At 36.9% G+C, this 22,413-nt stretch overlaps 1 protein-coding gene across 1 annotated transcript in view; it reads right to left on the bottom strand.

The window, feature by feature from the left end:
- Positions 1 to 22,413, bottom strand: part of ANK3 (ankyrin 3) — a 328,085-nt gene that overhangs the window by 210,357 nt on the left and 95,315 nt on the right. Inside the window, 5 exon segments of the mRNA XM_036026924.1 lie at positions 121 to 306; positions 4,602 to 4,700; positions 10,897 to 10,995; positions 11,208 to 11,306; positions 11,701 to 11,802. Coding sequence (XP_035882817.1) covers positions 121 to 306; positions 4,602 to 4,700; positions 10,897 to 10,995; positions 11,208 to 11,306; positions 11,701 to 11,802 — 585 coding nt within the window.

Here is a 22,413-nt window from a genome sequence, read left to right as displayed (position 1 = left end):
TGTCTTTTCCAGTGAGGTTGAATGTTGGCATAAGCTTGCCAAAAGGGAGACCAAGCATCCTCAAGTTAGGGTGCCTAACCCAGGATGGCTGCAGGACAGGCCGCTTCCCTGGTGCCTCACCTTGGATTCCACGTCTGCGTTGTTGTCATTCTGCAGCAGGAGGGCAGCAGCTTTCGTGTCATCCTTTCGGGCGGCGATATGAAGAGCTGGAAGACGCACTTTTCCTTTAGTGTCATTTTCTAGCAGGAGGGAAACCACTTGATCGTGACCTTGCTGCAAAGCTACTGCCAATGGTGTGAAGCCATCCTGCAAATAAATGCATGGGTCAAGATTGGTTCCAATGCATTTTTGCCCTTTAATTAATGAGCAAAGAAGGTGACCGAGTGCCAATTTTTGTTTAGGGTTATTAAATCTAACATGTGCAAATAAACATATAAGGCTAGCAAAAGTAGGTTTATGGTTCTGAGTATGTGAAACACAGTTTATTCTTGTATTATAATTTATTAACTATTATTTATTTGTATTACAACTGTAAAGCTACTTTTGCCCACCCCTGTTTAAATGAGAAGACATTTTCAAATATACATATATCAAAGGAGAAAATAATACAATATTTGCAATAAGTTTATGGGGTTTTCTTTGTGTTAAAAAGTGATGGACATTAATTGGGTAAATTTTGAAAATACACAAAAGCACTACATAAAAAATAAAAAAAGCCACATGCCACAATAAAATCTCAATGAAAACAATAACATTTCAGGTGAAGTCCTGGCATGTGTTTCAAAGGAGTCCAAATGGTATCACTGGTTTACATGTAAGAACATAAAGTTCAGAATGTAATTTAATGTTACGAGAAAAGTAATCCATATTACCATGTAAATATATGATATTATTTTCATAAAGAAAACTATGTGTGTATTGGGTACATGTACAACATGTGCATAGCACTTAAGTAAGCTATAAAAATTTCCACTGATATTTTAAAATTGGGGAACCTGACTGGTTCATCACCATGTTGTTGCCTAGCAAGACACCTGGTGTTCACTCAGTATGTGTGAATCAATGAGCTGCCATAATTGCTGTTTTAAGTAAGGTCTACATAAAAAACTCTTGGCTTCTCTGACCAGAGAGGGAAAAAGACACAGGGACCATGCAGAATATGACTAGAATAAATACAGGCACACATATTTGCACATTTTGTGTTGCCCTGGGGCTGGACAAAGAGGAGGCAGCTACAGATTTCACTGTGGTTAATTAATCTGTGGATGATGTAGTGTTGTTAACTGTAGAATAAATAGCACAGAGGGAACTCCTAAGACTGGCTCAAAAATTTTACTTCTGAGATGCTTTCACTACCATACACTCAAAAGACTGCTTAAAAGTTGTTTTTACCAGAGAACTGGCAAGCTACTTATTACTTTATTGGGGTCAAGATATTTTATTTCTGTAGTCCTTGTGGTATGGATTTCGGACTACTCTAATAGAAAAGCATTTGTAAGAGAGAGAGAAAACCTAGTTACTTGCATACTGGTGCCTTGTTGGCCTTTTTAAAAGACCACTTTCCTCATTCTTTCCTTGCTGGCAAACAGATAAGGCCTCCTACCACTTATTTGACTGAATGCAAATCAGCACGTTTATATCCAAGGATGTGGAAAATATTGGTCCCAAAGCACCTAAGGGACAATATTGCCCAGGTTCTTCTCATGGAAACCCTTTTGTCCAATCCCCTTACTCACTGTGGACAGGCGGATGATTCCTACCCTGGCATCCACACTTATGCTGATTCCCCCACCCAGGCATGTCCTCCTCCTCATTCTGCATGTAACAGTTCTCTCTACTCTCCATGCTTCAAGATCTGGCTGAAGCCCCACCTACTCCTTTGACTTTTCCAACAAGACCCGAAAGAGAAAAAGGATGAGCACTGATGTAACCAGAAGGATTCCCCAGGTAGCCATAAATCAGATAACAGAAAAAGGCTGCAGCCAAGGCATCACCCAAATGGTATCACTGGTTTACTTGTAAGCACATAAAATTCAGAATGTAATTTAATTTTATGAGAAAAGTAATCCATATTACCATATAACATATGTTGTTTTCATAAAGATAACTATGTGTGTATTACGTACACACAAAAAATCTGGATGAATAAACAAAATGCTGTCTTAAGGGAAAATTCACAGTGACTTTTTCTTCTTTTTGCTTTTTCTTGCACTTTCTCATTTATGTACTATATTATTTCTGCAAAAAATACATTTTTTAAATGGATAGAAGCTAAAAGGAAATGTTAAGAGTTAACATTCCATCTTGCTTTTGAAACCTGAATGAAAACTAAGGGGTAAAAATGATAATCTGCTTCTGTTCTAAATCAAAACTAAAGGGCTGCATTTTCACTGATAGAAATTTTTTAATCCACAGGGCACATACATAAAGAAAACCACTTTGCACCAAAAAATAAAGGGCAACTGAGATTATTGGCATCACCAGCAAGAATGTGCTACCTGTATAATCCAATTAAAGACAAAGATACCAGCTCCACGGTGTTAACTGCTAATATTAGCAGCTGTATATTTTGTTTCCAAACCAAGTTTAAATAGTTTGGTTTGCTCTGTGCTGTTATTTTGAAGAGAAAAATACATGCCAACAGGAAATGTGATAGACGTTCCATGAGAACCTTGACTGCCGTGTGGAGTACCTGGCACTGTGCTTAGTAAGTGCTAGTGGAGTACACGAACAAACATGAGGCGGGCAAAAGCAGGTTTACAGTTGTGACTATGTGAAAGTTCACCCTTACACTCTTCTTTATTATTGTATTATTTATTTGTATTATAGCAGTAAACCTACTTTTGCCCACCTCTGTACATTAACCTCATGCTCCAAAATCTTAATAACAAAAAGGAAGATATATATGGAACAGGTACGATATGCAGTACACCCTAATATAGAAATGGTTTAAAAACCATAATCATGCCAAAGATCTGATCCATAAGTGCAAGATGCATGTGAAAAAATATGTATTGAACAAACTTAGCAATATCACATCATTTAATGAATTCAAAATTCTGTTAAACTTTGCCATCTAAGTGATCCTTTAGTTGCCTCTTACTGTCTGTCCTGTAAGTACAAACTCCTGTAAAAATGGCACCAATATCATTGCTAATAAGAGAGCAATATTATACTTAGAACATTACATGAATAAAACATCTTATTTCTTGTTGTTCTGGTAATTGTCTAATACCAGAATCCAATAGAGGAGATAAAAATCCACTCAAAGGTTCAAACACCTCAAGATAATCAGAGGGCTGTTATTGATGGAGTAAGGCACCAGGAAACTTCGTGAAGACATGAGTGTGACTTATTTTTAAAAATTTATTTATTGTATTTTTAAAAGCTACTGAAAAGATAACATGGAATTAAGTTAATAAAGAAGTAAAAATAGTTTTTAATATATCCTTTGTCAAAAGACTGGATTAGTAGTTTGAGGATCGCACACACTGGTTTTTTCTGTTACTTGTAGTGCCTCTTTTTAGACCTTGAAAGCGTAAAACAACACCAGAGAATTAAGTGAGTTTTTGATGATTAGTTTACCAGGCAATTCAGATTGACTAGGAGGAAGTTGGGCGTATGTTTGCTTCTAAAGGAGAGAGATTTAGTGATCCACACATCACTGTCAAAAAAAAGGATACTACCTGTCCTTCACAGACAAAAAAAGAAAAAGTACTATGAAATCACTTTCATTAGCTTTTTATTTATTTAGGGTTTCCATCCAAAAATGGGAGTAGATTTTCTCTTGTTACACAATGTCCACTCCTGCCCCGGCTTCCCCTGCACATTGTACCTGAGATGCTGCGTTCAGGCAGCTGCCCGCAGGCTGGACAGAGAGGCTCCGCCCCACCTCTTTCACACATTTGTTCTCTTGTTATAAACCCAATGGTTATTTCTTAACTAGCTTTAAGGATGTTATTATTTTTAAAAAATCCATTCTCATGATAAAAATCCCCAACAGCACTGAAAGGTGTAAAGTTAAAAGTAACTGTATTACCAAACATAGTATAAATGATTTAAGTAACTTTTTATTTTAAACTATTCTTCTATTCAAGACTGCAAAGATATTTCTTCCAATACCACTTTTATTTAGTACTTAAAAATATATACTAATTTTGTTTGAAATTATGAATTAAATCTAATTAGTTGACTTTAGATATATAAATTCAATTATTATGCTAACTTAAATTTGGAAAAACACAGATTTAAAACTTATGTTTTATTATAAAAATACTTCAAACCAGTGGTTGCTTTTGAAGCAAAATTATAAAAAGAACAGAAAAGTGTTCTAAAGCAAGTATGTAAATATTAAATAAATAGCTTAATTATAGGATAGGGCTAGGCATTTAAGAGCAGAAGGGGTGTCTATGCAATGGAAAATTCTTTAAAATTAAAAATAGATGTTCTAATATATTTCATAAAAATGTATGAACCCACACATTAATATACAACTGCAATTAAAATATCAGCAAGAGAAATGATAAATGCTTGAACTCCAGGTTTACAAAATGTCCCACAAACACGTGAACCTCCCCACAGAAAGAGCCGAAGGGCCTTACCTCCGTGGCCAGGCTCTGGCTCGCTCCATTGTCGAGAAGGAACTTGACGACTTCCAGGTGGTTTTCCTGGGCTGCCATATACAACGGTGTGAAACCATTCTGCAAAATAAAAATAGAATGTCTGTGGCTTTCTAGAGCCAATGTATTTTTCTACTGTGCTGATGATATTATATGTTTCAGGAAGTGTACACATATAATTTTAATATTGATAATACTTTAATGTAGATATTTATTAATGTAGATACATAATAGTATAAATAGAATTTATAATATAAATATAATTCACTACTGTACTTCATAATTCATAGTTTGAAAGTAGTTCATAGTTAATAGTCTAATTCATATGAATATATCCACTTCAGTTAAATGAGGACATCCATTTAACCACTTAATTGACTGTCTACCATGAGTAAAGAATCTTACTAGATGTCAAAAGAATATGGAAAAAAATATATTTGATCATTGTAGCTCCCAAGCATCATCTATTTAAAATAAAAGATGCAATACTTTTACATAAAACTAAGCATCTGAAATAGTTCCTACTTTGAAAAGAATTTATATTAATTTTGAATGGCTTCACACTTGCCATGGATGGAGTAACTTAGAGCAAAGGAAAGGAACCAATTTGCAAAAGGGGATACTTCGATTTCAAGGTAGAATTTGATAAGCAGTCTATTTTAACTTTTGTTCCTTTCATTTTTTTACAAAAACATAGTATTTTCATGTTCAGAATATATACACATATATGTATATGTATACACATATACATATATATATTTATACATATACATGCACATACACACAATCTGTATGTATGTGTTTGTCTGAAATGTGCCCAACTGCCAAAGAACTTGGATTCAAGCAAATGAATGTGTACATTTGAAGCTTCTTATTAAAAACATATTGCATGTGTTTGTTCTTTAGAACAATATAGTTCACATCTAAGAGATACTGTATTTTAAAATCTTATTGCAAGATATACACATCAAAACATTTTTAAACCATAACAAATTCTTCAGAATGCAATTCCATTTAACTGAAAGTTCTAGAAATTTTATTGTATAGATATGCAATTTCAAAGAATAAAAATAAATTCTAAATAACATGGTATCAGATATTACTCAAACTTTTGCAATTCAAAAGGTTAGACTCATCATTATAGATATCAATTACTATATAATTACCTTCCTTATCAATAACTCAACCTCTGGTGACCTTACTTTTTGGTTTAAAGCTGAGAATGAAGAAGTTAAAAAGATCCTGAGTAGATAAAAGTGGTCACATAACATCACCATGGCGTATATACTTCATTCATCAGAGAGGTCCTCTATTCTATTTACTCTGTTTTACATGTAATTGAACAACCTAGGTTATCTGGTTGCCAAACTCAAGATTAGAGACACAAAATTAGAGGCAGTAGAATATGATGCAATATTCAAGCTTCTTTGTTTTTTTATCCTCATCTGAGGACAGGTTTATTGATTTTAGAGAGAGGGGAAAGGAGGGGTAGAGAGAAAGGGAGAGAAACATCAATGTGAGAGAAACATCGACTGGTTACCTCTCCTATGCATCCCAACTGGGATTAAACCCATAACCTCCACCTGTGCCCTGACTGGGACTTGAATCCATGACCCTTCAGTTTAAGGGATAGCACTTCAAACAACTGAGCCACACTTGGCAGGACTCAAGCTTCTTCCTTTTAAATTACCTGCCTAGTAACACCAGTGAAGCTCACATTACTCTGTTCTATCATAAAAGGCTTTATCCACAGGAAGCATGAAACACGGGGCAACTGCAGCACAGTGTGTCTGTATGTCCATGTGCACGCATGTGTCTGTGTGTGGTTCACCTCTGTCACTCCTCCCAGAGCAATTTAGAAAACTGAACTGTGATTAAGATTATCCTTATCATGCTGTTGGCTAGTTTCTCAATTTCTTATTTGACCAAGATAAAAGATAATCTGTTTAATCCTTGGTTAATTCAAATACCCCTTAAAAATCAAAACCAAAAGAAAAAAATGATAAAAAATACTAAAGAAAAAAAGGTGAAAACTGTGTGGATTTTTTGTACATTTCAGTGAACCTACTGAGTATCTTTCCTCATCAGCTGAAATTTCTGGATAGAAGGTTCAGATTTTAGAAATAAAGTTTTTAAGGAAACATTCCAAAATGGATGTTATTCTTTCAGATATAAATATCATCTAGATAATTTATGTCAGTGGACTCTCAATTTCAGGGGGAAGGTCTGCTGGAGTTCAAGATTATTCAAGAAACACTGGTCTACCTGCAAATGCCTGGCTTCTAGGCTGATGTACATCCACACTGTTCTTGGGGTTGCTGTCCAGAACCAACCGTTTTATGACCCAGAAGGAAATCCCAAATCAGGCACTGAGACTTAGGGGTCGCTATTCTTACAGACCTGAAGCTTCCAAGGGTGATTCTTAAGATGGACAACTTTTAAATCCTTCCATCATCCTTTTTACAATGTCAAAGAGTGAAATGCATAGAACTGGAATTACTCAGAAATAAGAAGTAGATAAGAGTCAGAGTAAAATGAGGCCATGAAAAAAAATTACTATTATTCTCTAGCACAAAGAGGTGTATTCAATGTGCTCTCATTGGACAACCTTCAGACGAAATAATTTTCTGTGAAAGAGCATCTGGATTTGGAGAACGATCAGATTACTGAAAAAATGCTACTTTTCTCTTAAGAGAAGATGTACATCACTGTTTTTACATTAATTTCCTAACTTAGGAAATTTCCAAAAGAAGAGCTGGCAAAAAAAGGAACATATGGGCACCCAATTTACATTTTCTTTTCTGTAGCAACAATCGATGCAATTCCCAAAAGGCAGAGTAGCTCAACACCGAGCAAGTACACTCTTTAACGTCTGATTTAACCCAATATCCTCAAATATCTTTGCTCTGAACATTTACTGTGGTCTTATTATATTCATGCAAATCTGAAGACTTATAATTTTATAGACAGTACTGAAGCATGCTACCTGTATTAATAAAATAAAATAAAATAAAATAAAATAAAATAAAATATAGAGTCCTTCTCTTATTTAAGAAAGGGCTTAGAATTCACCCATGAGATTTTCTTATCTACCCTAATTTCCTAGGGCCAGTCTTTATATGTCAGAAAGTGCTGCCCTTAATTAAAATGTTAAGGGCATGGTGATCAATTTGCACTGATTTACATACAGAGGTGTGCGATAAGGTTAAAGGGTCAGAGAGGATCTACAGGAACCACACCCACTGCTTCACTTCATCAGGACCTGATCTCCCCAACACAGGAAACATTAAAAACTACAGAAAAGACCGAAGAGGCTCTGGCTTAAAGAGTCTTTTCTTTGTTAGTACAACTAAGAGAACTTGTCCATTTAGGATACTTTGGTAGTTAAGATAAAATACTATGTGAAACAGACTTTGCTTCTTTGTAAAAAGAGTTGGCTTCTTTGCTTGTTTTGGTGTCTCATGGTATAAATTAAAGACAGGGAAGGAGCAAACAGTGAGGGATATCATTTGACATGGCAGTTTGACCTTACTGCTGTATTTTGTACCATGTACTAAGGGCTTAATCATAGAGTTATTTATAATCATAATTTAATTATTCAATCAGATTTCATTCTCCAGGCAGGCCTAAATGATTTCTGGGATATGAAGTAAAATAGGAAAAAGTTAAAAAAAAATAAGAAAAAGTTAACACCTAAAATCAAGGCAATGACAAAAATTAGTTTAAAATAATATCTACAAATTTGTACTTTACAGATCCTTGGTTTATAAGATCAGAACTTGATATTGCCCAATGTTATTTTTAATTTCAAGGTAAGAGAATTTTTTATATTTAAGGAAGGTCAAGGATTCTCCTTGCATTCTTTCCTATTGGCTATCAAATATTGCCTAGAGGGTAAAATTTCACCTAGACAGGGATGCCATCCTTGTTAAATATGAATATTCCTGTGATGTTTTAATGTGTTGCCACATAAATGGAATTTATCTCATTTCCTGGAGTTATTGCTTATTCTTTAGAAGAGCTCCTATTGAAAAGTTGCTACCAGGAATTACCATGGAAACTCATTCTGCTGCCTGGCCATCTCATTACTTATTCTGTCCACGGAACAATGCAGTGCAGAAGGCACTTGGGGACAGGTGTCCAGCTGAAGAGAGGCATGCTCTATCGTGAACTGTGTAGCACGGCATGCCAGGCACAGCTGCACGGAACAGGGGGTTTCACAGTCTGTGTTCCTTTCCTTCATTTTGTCATCACTAGGGAATGTGTACAAATTGAAATCAAATCTGGTTAGGATTTTACTTCGACTGCAGCCTCTTCTAGATGATGCAGAGAAGGTTTAAAACTATAGCTGCTCTAAATATTAGTCAAGAATGTGTGCAATGTTTAAAAGGAGGAGGTTTATTTTCCTTCCTTTGGGTGAAAAAAGGAAATGAAATGGAGTAGATTTTTTCCCACTATCTCAGAGCTTACCATAACTTATTTCCCATAAAAAGTTTTAAGAGCATTTAAAAAATGTTGGTTTAAAAGCCTGATGCTTCTCTTGCAGGCAGCTGGTCTGTACTATACTTGTCGATATTTAATTTTATAACTTTCCTTCCTGGAGAAGCATTATTACTCTAAGTGCACTCTCATAGAGAATCAGAATAAGTGTCATGGACCAGATAAGAAAGGTCTAACCACAGGGAACTAGAATGAAGTTAGACCAAACATACAAGAACTCAACTCGTGGCCGAAAGCACTGCGAAGTTCCTTTTCCGTGACACTGATGTTGAGTGGCATCAGAGTGATCATTGCTACGGCTGTGGTGATGCGGCAAGAAGTCCCTGCCATTCTGTGGACCCATAAAACACAGGCAGCTCCTGCTATCCTGAGATAATCAGTACCGAAGAAGGCTGAGGGAATCAAGGGCACTTAAATGGAGATCAAAAGGAAATGAAAAGTTTGACTGAGACTTCATCTTAAAAGGTAAAACTAGAGATTGTAAAACAAGTTTATGTGATTTAACAAAATGAAGGTTATAACAATATTCATGCATGAGATTTTATAATGAATAAAATTAAACCAAATTTGAATTTTGTGAAGAGAAAATGTAACTTTTCCAACAAAATTGTCTGATAGTTTGACATCTTTCACTTCACTTTTCCCCCCCATAGCATAAGCAAGAACACAGTTCTTTTGCAAAAGTTATTTGAGAACCAAAGGCCTCACCTAATTTTTTTGTGTCATTTAATCACTTGATTTTCAAATCATTCCCATTTGAAATACCTATCTGAAAATCATCCTAATACTCCCACACACTGCCTGGTCTAACACCACCAGAAAGCCACACACCCACAGCTTAGTTGTATACCCAGCAATTCTCTCCCACCCCTTTCTTTGGCCTCATGAAATCCTGTTTAGAAAACTTTCTCCTTTTAGAAATCTTTCAATTTTGTTGTATAATCCCAGTTGTTCAACATTCAACACCCTGGGGTAGTCTGACAAAAGAGGACGGATGCCAGCATTCATCTGGAAGGAATGTTTGAGTGGGGACCAGCTTCAAAAATGGTCAGGTCCTCAGTGAGTATTTGTATGTGATGATGATTGTTTTCCTATATGAACAATTAATGAACAATTTGAATGAGGGTCTATATTTTTAAATCAATAAAATGAAGTTAATTCTTTTAGACTCAAAGTTTATCAAATGATAACCAAAGTTGATGCAAGATTCTGACACTTTCTAGGAGGACCTACTCAATAAATTATTAGCATGTATTCATTATGAAGAATCTGGAAATTATAAAGTTTATACTGCATGTTTTTTTTCTTTTTAAACTGTTCCAGGGAACAACAGTGATGGTAGACAGAATTAAGGAGTGTCTTCCCTTTTTCAATCAGATAAAGTGCTGATATATTCTGAACCTCTAAGAGGATCTCCTCATTTATAGCATCCCCATTTCCTTGGTAGGTCAATCAACACTGAGACTGTAACTGAGCTAGTACCATGAAACAGTGTAAGACTTGCATTACAGATACCCCCAAACATCGTATTTATGATGAGTAGTCATACATAGAAGGGTGACTTTTAAATACCTCTACCTCTCACACATACGTATTGTAAATAAAAATATATATAAATTTATATAATCTATAATATATAACTATTCATTGTGTATAGCTTCTACATATTGTTTTCTTAGAGGATACTCACATATGAACCAAGCAAGGACCTGACCCAAAGAATATTATTTGTGAATTAAAATAACAAAATTACTTTGCAATAGACTTGTTGGTTTACCTGAGATTGTGCATTGACATTGGCTCCATTTGTAACCAAGACCTTGACCACCTCTGCTTGCCCAGCCAAAGATGCTATATGCAATGCTGTGTTTCCTTTCTGTAAGATGAAAAGCAAGATACATCAATACTCCTATCTTGTTCCCTGTGTTTTAACAGTTTACAAAACATTGAATCCTTTTGCTTTAACTTCTCTGAAAAGAACAAAGTTGACAAGTATTTCATGAGAAGCGTGCCCTGATTCTTATCAAGAGCTGAATCCTCACTGAATTTGGAAAGTGATATAACATGCATTAAACGTGTGACACTCACCTTTGTAGCTGCATCCACATTAGCTTCTCTCTGTAGTAGTTCAGAAACAACTTCGACGTGGCCTTCTTTGGAAGCAAGATGGAGTGCATTCAGCCCATTCTGATCAAAAATAAAAGGGACGCTTTACTCAGCAGGTTGAAAATAGAGCAGTAAACAGTCTACCAGGAGACAACATCTCACCAACAACCACTTGCACGTGTTCAGTGTAGGAACTTGATTTAGGAATAAAAGTACTTGAAAATTAGGTGGGCTGTTCTAACATCATTACTTCCTGAATTTTAGCAATTAATCATTAAAGGATGCATACCTATATTTCTGAGTGTTCCTCTAACCAAGCAGAGAATAATTTGATAATTTAAGCTGGTGAAATGTAATGGAAACACATTGGCAAAAAAAAGAAAGTCTTGGTAATATCTAACAAAAGGTTTAAGGAGTTTAAAGAGTAGGTTTTTAAAATTTTAACTAGAAAATAAATGACAAAACCACAACTCACCTGATTGCAAATGTTGATGTCAACGCCATTTTTGATGTAGTCAAGGGCCTTTTCCAGATGTCCCGCTCGAGCTGCTCTTAAGTAACTTGCATTGGCATCAGACTAAAAGAAAAAAGAAAAACATTTCAATGAAAAATGAAGCTAATATGCATGTTTGTAACTGCTCAGCTTATAATGCAAGCTAAAAAAAGTAAAACAGATTTTTAAATTGAACTATAGGCATACCTCATTTACTGCATTTTACAGATGTTGCAGTTTTTACATATTAAACACAAGACCCTCCACCAGCAAAAAGATTATGATTCACTTTACTATAGGGGTCTGGAACTAAACTCACAATGTCTCAAAAGTGTGCCTGTGTTGTATTTCTAACACGAAAATACTACTAAAAGGCCTTTGTAAGGTCACCAGAAAAAAAGATAAATTCTTTAAAAGTTAGTTTCAAGGATATGAAGTTCCTCCTTGTATGATATCCTAACTGATTCTGAATTGAAAGAGAATATTCTCGACCATGTATAGGCACCTTCAATCAACACAGAATTTCCAGAGAATGAAGAGAAATCCTGTAATTCCCTGGTTGTTACACTATGAAAACCTCACTATTTCATTGTATCAGAAATTTAACATCTACTGTATTCTTTTGTAACTATTATAACCAATTTTACAATAGCTTTACAATTACATTTATGCTGTTATACTAATTTAATAGGAATTAAGAGGCAGATTAAGGAATAGGCAACTGGAAAGCCACCCAACTGCCAATCTGTGAGGAATTCGAATTCATCTCTGGAAATGTAATTGAGATGAAGGAAATTCCATCCTTTAGAAGGGTCTTTAATTCTGGTGTGGGTCAATTTAGTAAGAACTCACTTGCTCAGGGTGTCAAAGGAGAGAGCGCTGCCTTCAGGGTCCCTACCCTTCCTAGGAACATTGCACTACTGGCATCGTCCATGGATAATTCTCTGATGTGGGGGACAACCCTGTTTGTGTCAGTGTTTACCAGCATCCTTGGCCTCTACCAGTCAGGCACCAGTAGTACCTTCTATTTGCAACAACCAAAACTGTCTCCAGAACTGCCAAATTTCCCATGGTGGGTAGGGGACACAAAATCTTCCCAGTTGGGTACCACTGCTCTAAATAAATAGTAAAACAATTTATTTAAAGATTGTAGGCTTCTGTAGGCTTAAGTCTCTGGACAGGCTGGACTGCCACATGACTTGACTAGCACAAGGCAGTGACTTCATGTATATATTTAACTTTCTGTTTCCCTGGCAACTGGAAGCATCCCTAGCTCATAGAAGGCACCTATAAATGTTTTGTCATTAAATGAATGAATCAATAAGTAAGTAAATTGTGTGGGGATAATTGTATTAGATAAGATATTGTCTGGAACAATAGGGGAAGCTTTATTAACAACAACAGCTATTTAAGTTAAGAATCTGCTAGGACACAAAACTGAATGCCAGAGATTGTCAGCTAAGGCACTGAGTTTGGTATCAGGGAACATATATAGATATTGATAAAATAAAGCTGGGATTTGAGTCCAGCATGCAAATCACTTACTCACTACAGAGAGTTAAGAAAGAAGAGGATAAAAAGGTACAAACCAGACAAAGGTCAAACCAAAGCTTCCAGGGATGAAAAAAAAAATCTTTAAAGAGGTGTGTTCCTTGAGAAGATTAGTTTTGTTTTGTTTTGTTTCTAAATTCAGTTAGAAATAAATTAGCTATGCAAGGATGGCTCATTTTAGCATCATCTTCTTTGTGCCTGCTCAGTGACTTATCAGTGGATTTGCCCTGAAGGGCTCTGATGTTGTTCTGGGAACAAATGACATCAGTCTGCCTGGGTATTTCAACTGCCAGGGATAACAACTGTGAGTTAAGCATCCCAAAGTCAGACTTCTGGTTACATAAAAACAAAGGGCAGCTAAAGAAATTTTAAAAAGAGGCTGATAACTCAAGGGGAGCCTCTATTGATTCCAAATCTGAAATGGTTTGGCAATCTCACATCCTGTTCATTTTCCTTTAAAATATTTTCAGAATTTTCCTATCTAAAACTCTAAAGTAAAAAAATAAAAACAGTATGAACCAAATCTTCTAATTCAGTGGTTCTCTACCTATTTGGAGTTCATTTCTTTTGAGAATAACAAAAGATATCAACAGATTCTTTTCCTTCAGCAATTGCACATATATGCGTGTACACAAATTTGCACAGTCACACCAAATGTACATATGTATACATGATTCGTACAATACTTCATGAGGCTCAGGATGGCTAAGTCTGCTCATGGAGTCATGTATAAGAGCAGCTGCTCATGAAAGAGTTCTCTCTGAGATACCTTCTTCCCTCTGTCTACTTCACCCAATGACCTTGGAATCAAATAACTCTCAGAAGTAGCAAATTTTTCACCTGAGAATTTTAGAAAGAGAAGGAATGAAAATCGTTTTTTTTTCACTTTTGCTTTTTTCAGCCCTCTGTTATACGTAGACATGCTTAACATGACAATATGTAACACTACTTCAAAGTATAGGGGGAAAAAGAGGGAGGAAAAGATAAAGGCAGAAGAAGGGAATAAAAATTGATTTGAAAAAAATTGGCAACTTAAAAATGAAGTTAATAATGCCCACAGAAAAATAACTAGAAGTTCCTCCTTTCCTCCCAACTCCCTGCAAGCAAAGTCATGTGGTCCTTCCAAAAATACCTCAGTATCAATGATGCACTAGTTGTGCCAACATCTGGCTATGTGGCTATGAACAAAATAGATGTGGTACCAGTTAAGACTCACTAGCCTTCATCTCAGTGTCCTATACTTTTCCAAATTGTGCTGCTTAAATGGCAGAGTAACTGGTGGGTTCTTCACTTTCTTTCATATTCTGCCTCTAATACCTAAATATTTTTATTTTCTAAATGTTAAAGAAAACATTTTGTATTAGGCTCAGCATCAAGGTGCTGCATCTTCAAGCTGTCATTTGCCAAATAACTAGGGGCTACTCTTCATAGGTTACAGCCTGTTTTTTAATCTGGAGTATCTAATCAAAACAATGCCTTTTAAAAGCCAGTTGTAGAGAAATGATTATGAAAGGAAATGAGGTCCCAGGAGAAGCTGAGCTCTGCTGTGTAGAAAGTCACACAGAGAAGGTCACTGCCTAAGGACTGTTGGCACAAAATGAATGCAAGAAGGCTAGTCAGCATTTTTCCCCTAAATGATCAAAATCTGAAGTAAAATTTTGGAAACTGAAAGTGTCTTTTGCCATTATTTAATATCTTATCTACTTAGTCATTTCACTAGACAGGAGAGAAAAATGAGGCATGTCAAAGAAATGGCTTCAAGGACAGACTTAAGCAGTTTTATGAATTAATCTAATAACAATGGCATTTCTACCTGTACTAGAATACTGATATTTATTATTCAGCAGAAAACAGTGATTAGAAAGAATAAGCATTTCCTGAGTGTTGGCCTCAGTAAGAATTAGTACTTCAAACATCTGAGTATATACTCTAAACTATTATAAATACTTATAACTTAATATATATTAAATAAATAGTAGTATAATTAATTGTATAAGTCATTATGTTAACTTAGTCCTTATAATATTTTTGTAAAGTAGTGTAGTGGGTTGAATAGGGTCTACCAAAATTCACGTCCATCTGGAACCTCAGAATGTGACCTTATTTGGAAACAGGATCTTTGTCAACATAATTAGTTAAGATGAGGCTATACTGCATCAGAATGGGCTCTAAATCCAATAACTGATGTCCTGATAAGAAGAGGAAAAGATATACAAACACTGAATCATTATGTTGTACATCTGAAACTAACATAATGTTATGTATCAATTACATCTCAAAGAAAAAGGAGATGAGACAACACGCAGACACATAAGGGACCACATAAAGGTGGAGGCAGGGGCTAGAGTTATATTACCACAAGACAAGGAGGCATGAGAAATGGGAAGAAGTGAAAAAGAATTCTTCCCTAGAGCTTCTGGAGGGAGTGGGGCATGGTGACATCTTGAGTTTGAAGTCTTGCCTCCAGAACTGTGAAAGATTAATTTCTGTTTTAATCCACCTAGTTTACGATGGTTTGTTATGGCAGCCCTAGGAGACTAATACAAGTAGGTACTATGATTAGTCCTGTTTTATAGATGAGGATACTGAGCTTTAGCAATGATGAGTGACTTTCCCAGGAATATTAACACAGAAAGTCTGACTCCAAAGTCCAGGCTGTTAATCACTACTTTAAGAAAGGGCTTAATAAATATTGATCTATCATTTAGGCTCACTAATTCTTAGTTCCTTTATTCATCTTTCATTAATCAGTCCATCCATCCATCCACCCATCCATCCTTTGAATTAAATATGTAGGAACTTTCCTGTGTATCCTCTCTAGACCAGAACTCCTTAAGTGAGTTTATTTCAAGCCTCAAAGCTAGGCTAACCATGGATTGCCGGAGGACAGCAGATGAGATTCTTGGAGAGTAGATAACCAAGCTCCGTTCCATTGCTTCTAAACCCCAGGGTGCAATCTCTGTAGGCCATTAATATCTGATTTACCAATCCTCTAATCTTCCTCCTTTATCTCAATCTTCCTATCTGGGAACCATGTGAAGGGTAAGATAATCCTTCCTATAAGCTTCAAATTCTTTTTCTCTAAAAGTGTGAGTACATAGCAAGCACTCACTAATATTAATTTATTTTTAAGTTAATTTGTAAACATCAAACAGGTGGAAGAACTGGTTTAGGCTCACTGCGTCTATGCCCTTAATAACTAATTCATATCCAAGTCTCTAGCCATATGGCTTCTCTTACTGGTCAATAAAGTCTCCCTGTGCAACATCACCATGACTGTTTGATGCCAACTATTACATTACATTATTAATTTTTTATTCTGTCCTCTCTTAATGTTGAACAATTCACAGCACTGATTACCTTCTTTTTCTTAAAAATCTTCTAGCTTTTCTCATCTTTCGTTCATTCGGCTCATCAGTGAAAAACTGGCCTTTTCCATGTTCAGAACTCACACTTCTCTTTTTGTGCCCAAAGTGACCACATCACCACCATGACTTCTCCCATTCTAAACCCACCATCCTGTATCTACATCACACCACCTGCATTCCAAAGCATGCCCACTTCCGTGTCCCACAATCCACTCACTGTAACAGCAAAAGCAAATGTTTAGTGAGAACATATAAAGTGTCTGGCACTGAAACTACATACTAACAACAGATCTATTTCCTTAATAGATTAAGGGAATAATTAATTCCCTTAATTTTCTTATTTCATTTAAACATCCCTAGAGTACCTTAGACACTCAAGAATACAACTTTGGCATGGATCTTTATTATCTTCTTCTTGATTTTTTTCCCCTCAAACCCTCTTCCAGAAAGTTACATGTAAGCATACTATCAAAATTCTGTCTCTGGGACTTTTATAGTTTCCATTCTCCTTTAAAAAAGCATTTATCATAACACATACCATACATACAAAAGAGTACATAAAGCATATATGGGCAGTCTAAAGAAAAATCATAAGAGAAACAAACACCCACATCCCCATCAGTCAGTTCAAACATGAAAGTTACAAGGAGCTTTGTAGATGTCCAAAAAACCCTTTCTTAACCAACTCTCCAAAGACACCCTCTGTTCTAGTTCATCTATCTCAGGCATTTCTTTACAGTTTTAACACCTGCATAGACCAGCCTAAGCTAAAAGTTATGGAGCTGTCTTAGCACTCTACACAAGTGGAAACTACATTATGGATTGTTCTGTGTCATGCTTCTTTGGTCTAATGGTGTATTTCTGAATGTCATCCACGCTGACATGTGTAACGGTACTCTATCATTGCGGCTTATATAACACCATGTTATGTGAATAACAGAATCTATTTATCTCTGTAGAGTGGATGGATGTTTGTGCTGTTTCCAGTCTGGGTCTGCTATGAACGATGCTGTCATCAACATTCGGGCCACTGGCCCTGGCACACACAGACAACACTTTTTAAAAATAGGATCTTAAATTCTGGGTCGTTGAGTATGTGCTTATTCAACTGTACTAGTTAATAACAAATGTTTTTCGAAGTGATTGCACCAATTTACACTTTCTCTGGTTTGTGATTATTGATTGTGAGCTCATATTCCTCAGAAATTAATCTTTGGGAATACTTTCAGGCCAGGATGAACACTGCCATATTCCACAGAGAAATTTATGATTGCTTTTGCCAGTTGCCTAGAGGTACTAAATACCCAAGATTATTTGAAAAATGTTTGCCTTGAGGGTTTTGCGGTTTTATTTTAAGACTACAAAGACGAATTTAGACTTCACGCTGGTGTAGATAGGAGGGATTCCTTGTGGTTACAAATACTCAGGGGAGAATTTTTTCCCCCTTCCATCTGGTGACAAATTAAGACAGGGAAGTTTGTGCTGTATTTTTCTCTGTGCTGGGTTTATTTCCTGTTCAATCTTACATCGGAAGCCATACCATTTGGGGCTCTGCTCAGTGTGGGGTCTCTTTATTAGACTCTCTACTCTGGGCATATTCTAGACTTTGTCTGTAGTGCCCTATGTCTATGCAGCCAAGTAAAACTGGTTCTTGCTGGAAATATGCTTAAACTTTTTTTTTAAATTCACCTTACTACTTGCCCAGTTCAGGTCCTAGCCATGTGGTGCCCTAATGATTTAAAAAAGCTTCAGGAGGTTGTAGTCAGCACACTGTCCCTAGCTCATTATTCTGGAAGCACTGAACACTGTTTAGGAGCTCATGAGGAACTGCTGAGGGTCTGAGGAAATCGTGACAAGGATGACAGCTGCAAGTCAGTGAGTGCCTGCTACAGGCCAAGGACCACACTAAGCTACTATAACACATGTATAGTGTATTATTTCTCATACATGCATTATCAAGGTGGGAACCCTCGTTACAGATGCAAAAACTGAGTTTCTTAAATGTTAAGTGGCTTGCCCAAGGTCACACAGCTAATAAGTAAGCAGCAAGAGTTGATTTGAAATCCATAACTTCTTGCCTGATAACAAGCCCAGCTCTTCCCTCAACACCAGTGGTTCTGTGGAGCCCTAGGGTTCGAGAATACTGAGATCAAGAGTAAGCTGAGTAGGCCGAGTTCCATATGCCTATCTTTGCTTTCATTCCAAGTAGACCTACCTTTACGTGTTTAAATACTGACATTTGATGACATGCTTCATTTGTAAGAAATGTTGCTGCTTTTAAACCATAGTATTCAATCAATTGCTATGGCATAGCCTCTGAGGCCCTTTAAAGCTTACACCAAATAAACACTTTTAGCCAGTACTAAACCCTGAATACTGAGCTTGAAGGCAATCCACGTGGTTTACTATTCCTCTAGGGCTTATTATTTCTCAACAGGCTCCATAATTTCCAGGCACGGTGACTTCACCCAGGACATTGCTTTGACAGTAATGCTCACCTCCACTACTTGTTCCTCATCACTCACCAAGAGAGTCACCCACTAAATCTTAGGTCCAGCTCAAATGTCACTTCATCTCTTTTATCTTCCCTGATGAACACTGGGCATGACTGCTTCTCTTTCCAGACTCCTACAGCACTTCGTCTGTTCAGGTTAGGTGCCCCCTATCCCATCAAAACTGGACAATAATCTATTTTAGGGTAGGTCCATGCCCTGGTCAGGGATTATTTTTGCATGACAAACTCTCAGTGAGTGTTGAATGAAGAAACCACACTCTAACCATCCCCAAGAAGCAAAAGCCTATGCCAACTTAATGGAGAACAAATCTGCTTTGTATCCCCTCCAGCCTCTTGCTCTCTGTCCATTTCACTAGACCAACAAAAAGAAGGGTTTAGTACCAGAATTAGTAGTTTTTCTTCCAAACTTCAGGAGAAGATAAAGGAATGGGTTTGAGTTTATTCTGATTTCTTAACTCACTTCAGGCACATGGTTTGATTTTTAATATGCCTGCTGGGATCACCTACGGGACAGCGTTTTTGTTTTAGCAGTAACTGACAGAAAGACCATGCAGATAAGGTCTGTAATGCCTAATGAATCATAAGGCATTTAAGTGTCCTGACACAGTCATTGGGTACTCATAATATGGGAGACGTTTTCCATAGATTGCCACATATCCATTTTTACAAGTCTGTGAAGTCTGTGCAATTACTATCTGCATGGCGCAAATGAGAAGAGTCGGGTTAGGTAACTTGCTTAAAGGAATTGTTTTAGAAACTGGCAGAGCCAGGATTAGAACTCATGACTTTCACATGAGTTCTGCTCTTAACCTCTACTATCTACTGCCTTTCTTGGCTACATGTTCCAGAGAAATACAATATAAGACAGATAAAGGCACTTGCATGTATTGAATAAAGAAGGAAGGAAATATCAGCAACATTTATTTAGTGTCGTCAGACATGCAGGCACTCTATTAGGTACTTTGCATATATCAACAATCCTCAACATTTGATATTGTGTTTTAAAAATGCAAATGGAAGCTAGAGAAGATGCATCATCTCCCACAGAGAGATAGGGTTAGCACTGGAATCTGAATTCAGGTCTGTGCGATATCACACCCCAGGGATATACTGCTAGAGGATGGTAATTGTTCTTTTAACCACCCTCCATCATTTGTCATGCCTTCTGTCTGACAGCACTGGTACCCAGACACAGATGACCCCTCTGTAGGTTTCTCACACCCACTGGCTCCTATTAGAAGTGAATGTGTTTTTTCTCTAACATGCTTATGCTAGTTGTTCTGGTTATGGTACTTATATAAGTAGGTATTATTTATGTTATGAAATAGTACATAGAGAAAGAGTACTTTTGTCAAAATAAAATTAAATTCTTTGGAAAGACTTATTAGAAAGAAGTTCCTTAAAATGTTGCTGCTGCCCTGACAGGTGTGGCTCAGTTGCTTGGGCATCATTCTGTGGAGCCAAAGGTCACCACTTGGACTCCTGGTCGGGGCATGTGGCTGGGTTGTGGGTTCGGTACCTGGCTGGGTGCATACGAGAGGCAACTGATCGATGTTTCTCTCTCATATGCATGTTTCTCACCCTTTCTCCCTCCTTTCCCATCTCTAAAAATAAATAAATAAAATCTTTTAAAAAGTTGCTGCTGAATCAGATATGGATGACTTTAGGGAATGAAAATAAAAATCTGAAAGATCTTATACTCAAGAGTACTTCAGACTACTTTAGTTTTTGGCTTTCCTTCGAAGATGCTGAAACTGGGACTCACAGAAAAGCACGGAAGGGCAACATGAGCTCCTGTCAGTGGATCCGCGCTCAGAGGACTGGCCTCATCCCACCTTTGGCAAGTCCATACACACTTACGTGGCTTAAGGTAAAAATCAAGTGTTTGACAAATATGTCCCTTTATGATTTCTGGATGTTAACCATTTTTCAAAAATTAACCAAAGAACTGCTAATTTAAATTTTGCTGTATGAAAGGCCTCTTACTAACCACATTTCCTACTTCTCAAGGAGACTCTAAGATAACCTCTAATAAAGCTTCTCCTCCTAAGTAAGACTTTCCAGAAGCATTATCTAGGTGGACCCAGATCTAGCAGACCACACTGCCGGCTTTCCAGTCACACATCATTTCTGATATGGCCCAGGAGGAACACCAGTCTTCTGACCTTCTCTTATTGGACATGCTAATTTAAATGCAAACGGCGGTACCAGTGTATCACTGCAGACATATGCAGAAAGCACATCCATCTGTTTTTTTTTTTTTTATACCCACATTCTACCTGTACTATGAGGGTGTACTGAAAGTGAAATCACAATCTGCGTCTTGATATAATAAATAATACATCTTTTAAAAAACTATTCAATTAAAACAAACTTCAAAGTGGGTGTTACATGTTTATTCCATCAGCAAGATTAAAGGTTCATATTTAATAAAGGGTTCGATATCTAGCAGTGAAGCAGACGACCACTTGGTCAGTATTGTGAGGATGCAGTTACTGCTTTTGGTGATTTTACAACCTGGCTGTGCAGACTAGAAGCAGCACGTGAAGTTAGGACTCACAGTAGAGAAACCAATGGCAGTTGGGAGAGTCCATGTAGATTCACTGGGAAAAGCCATGTCTGCATTCCAGATATAGCTGAGAAAACAGCTAAGAGGAGAGTGTAAGACTGCAAAAGGGGACTTGATGGAGAGAAGGAGGAAGGAAAGTGGGTGGAGCTGTTGAAATAAAAAGACCTGAGAAATGGTGAATAGACAACCTCTGTTGGGGGGCATGGTCAAGGAGAGGTTCCTAGAAGATTTGAAATGGCAGAGTGATCTGATTTAACTTCGCCTTAAAGATATCAGGAGACAGTAAAGGGTTTTAAGGAATGGAAGGATATCTTTACATCTATATTTTAGCCCAATTAATTGATGGCAGATTCAAGTGTGGGAGGAAATGGAGACAAAAAGGCCTGTAGGTCAACTGTTGTCAATCTGCATGCCTCCAGGATCTCCCAGGGAATACTCTGACAACAACAACGACACTCAGGCCCTACCCCCAGAGATTCAATTGGTTGTTTTGGTGAACAGAGCTCGAGAGATTCTGATGTGTAACTAGAGGTGAGAGCCACTGAATGAAGTTACTGTACAAACAGGGCTCTCTCTGTGTGATAGGGAGGTTTGTGGGGACAGCAGGGGGACGGGGGAAAAAAAGGAATGCTATGAGGGGCCTTCTGAAGGTCTGCTGACTTCTAACTTCACAGAAGAGAATGTCAAATTCT

This window comes from Phyllostomus discolor, chromosome 5 (genome assembly GCF_004126475.2).
Source record: "Phyllostomus discolor isolate MPI-MPIP mPhyDis1 chromosome 5, mPhyDis1.pri.v3, whole genome shotgun sequence".
In the NCBI taxonomy this organism is placed as follows: domain Eukaryota; kingdom Metazoa; phylum Chordata; class Mammalia; order Chiroptera; family Phyllostomidae; genus Phyllostomus; species Phyllostomus discolor.
Note: the sequence above shows the minus strand (reverse complement) of the source record. Positions and strands in the feature narration are given on the sequence as shown.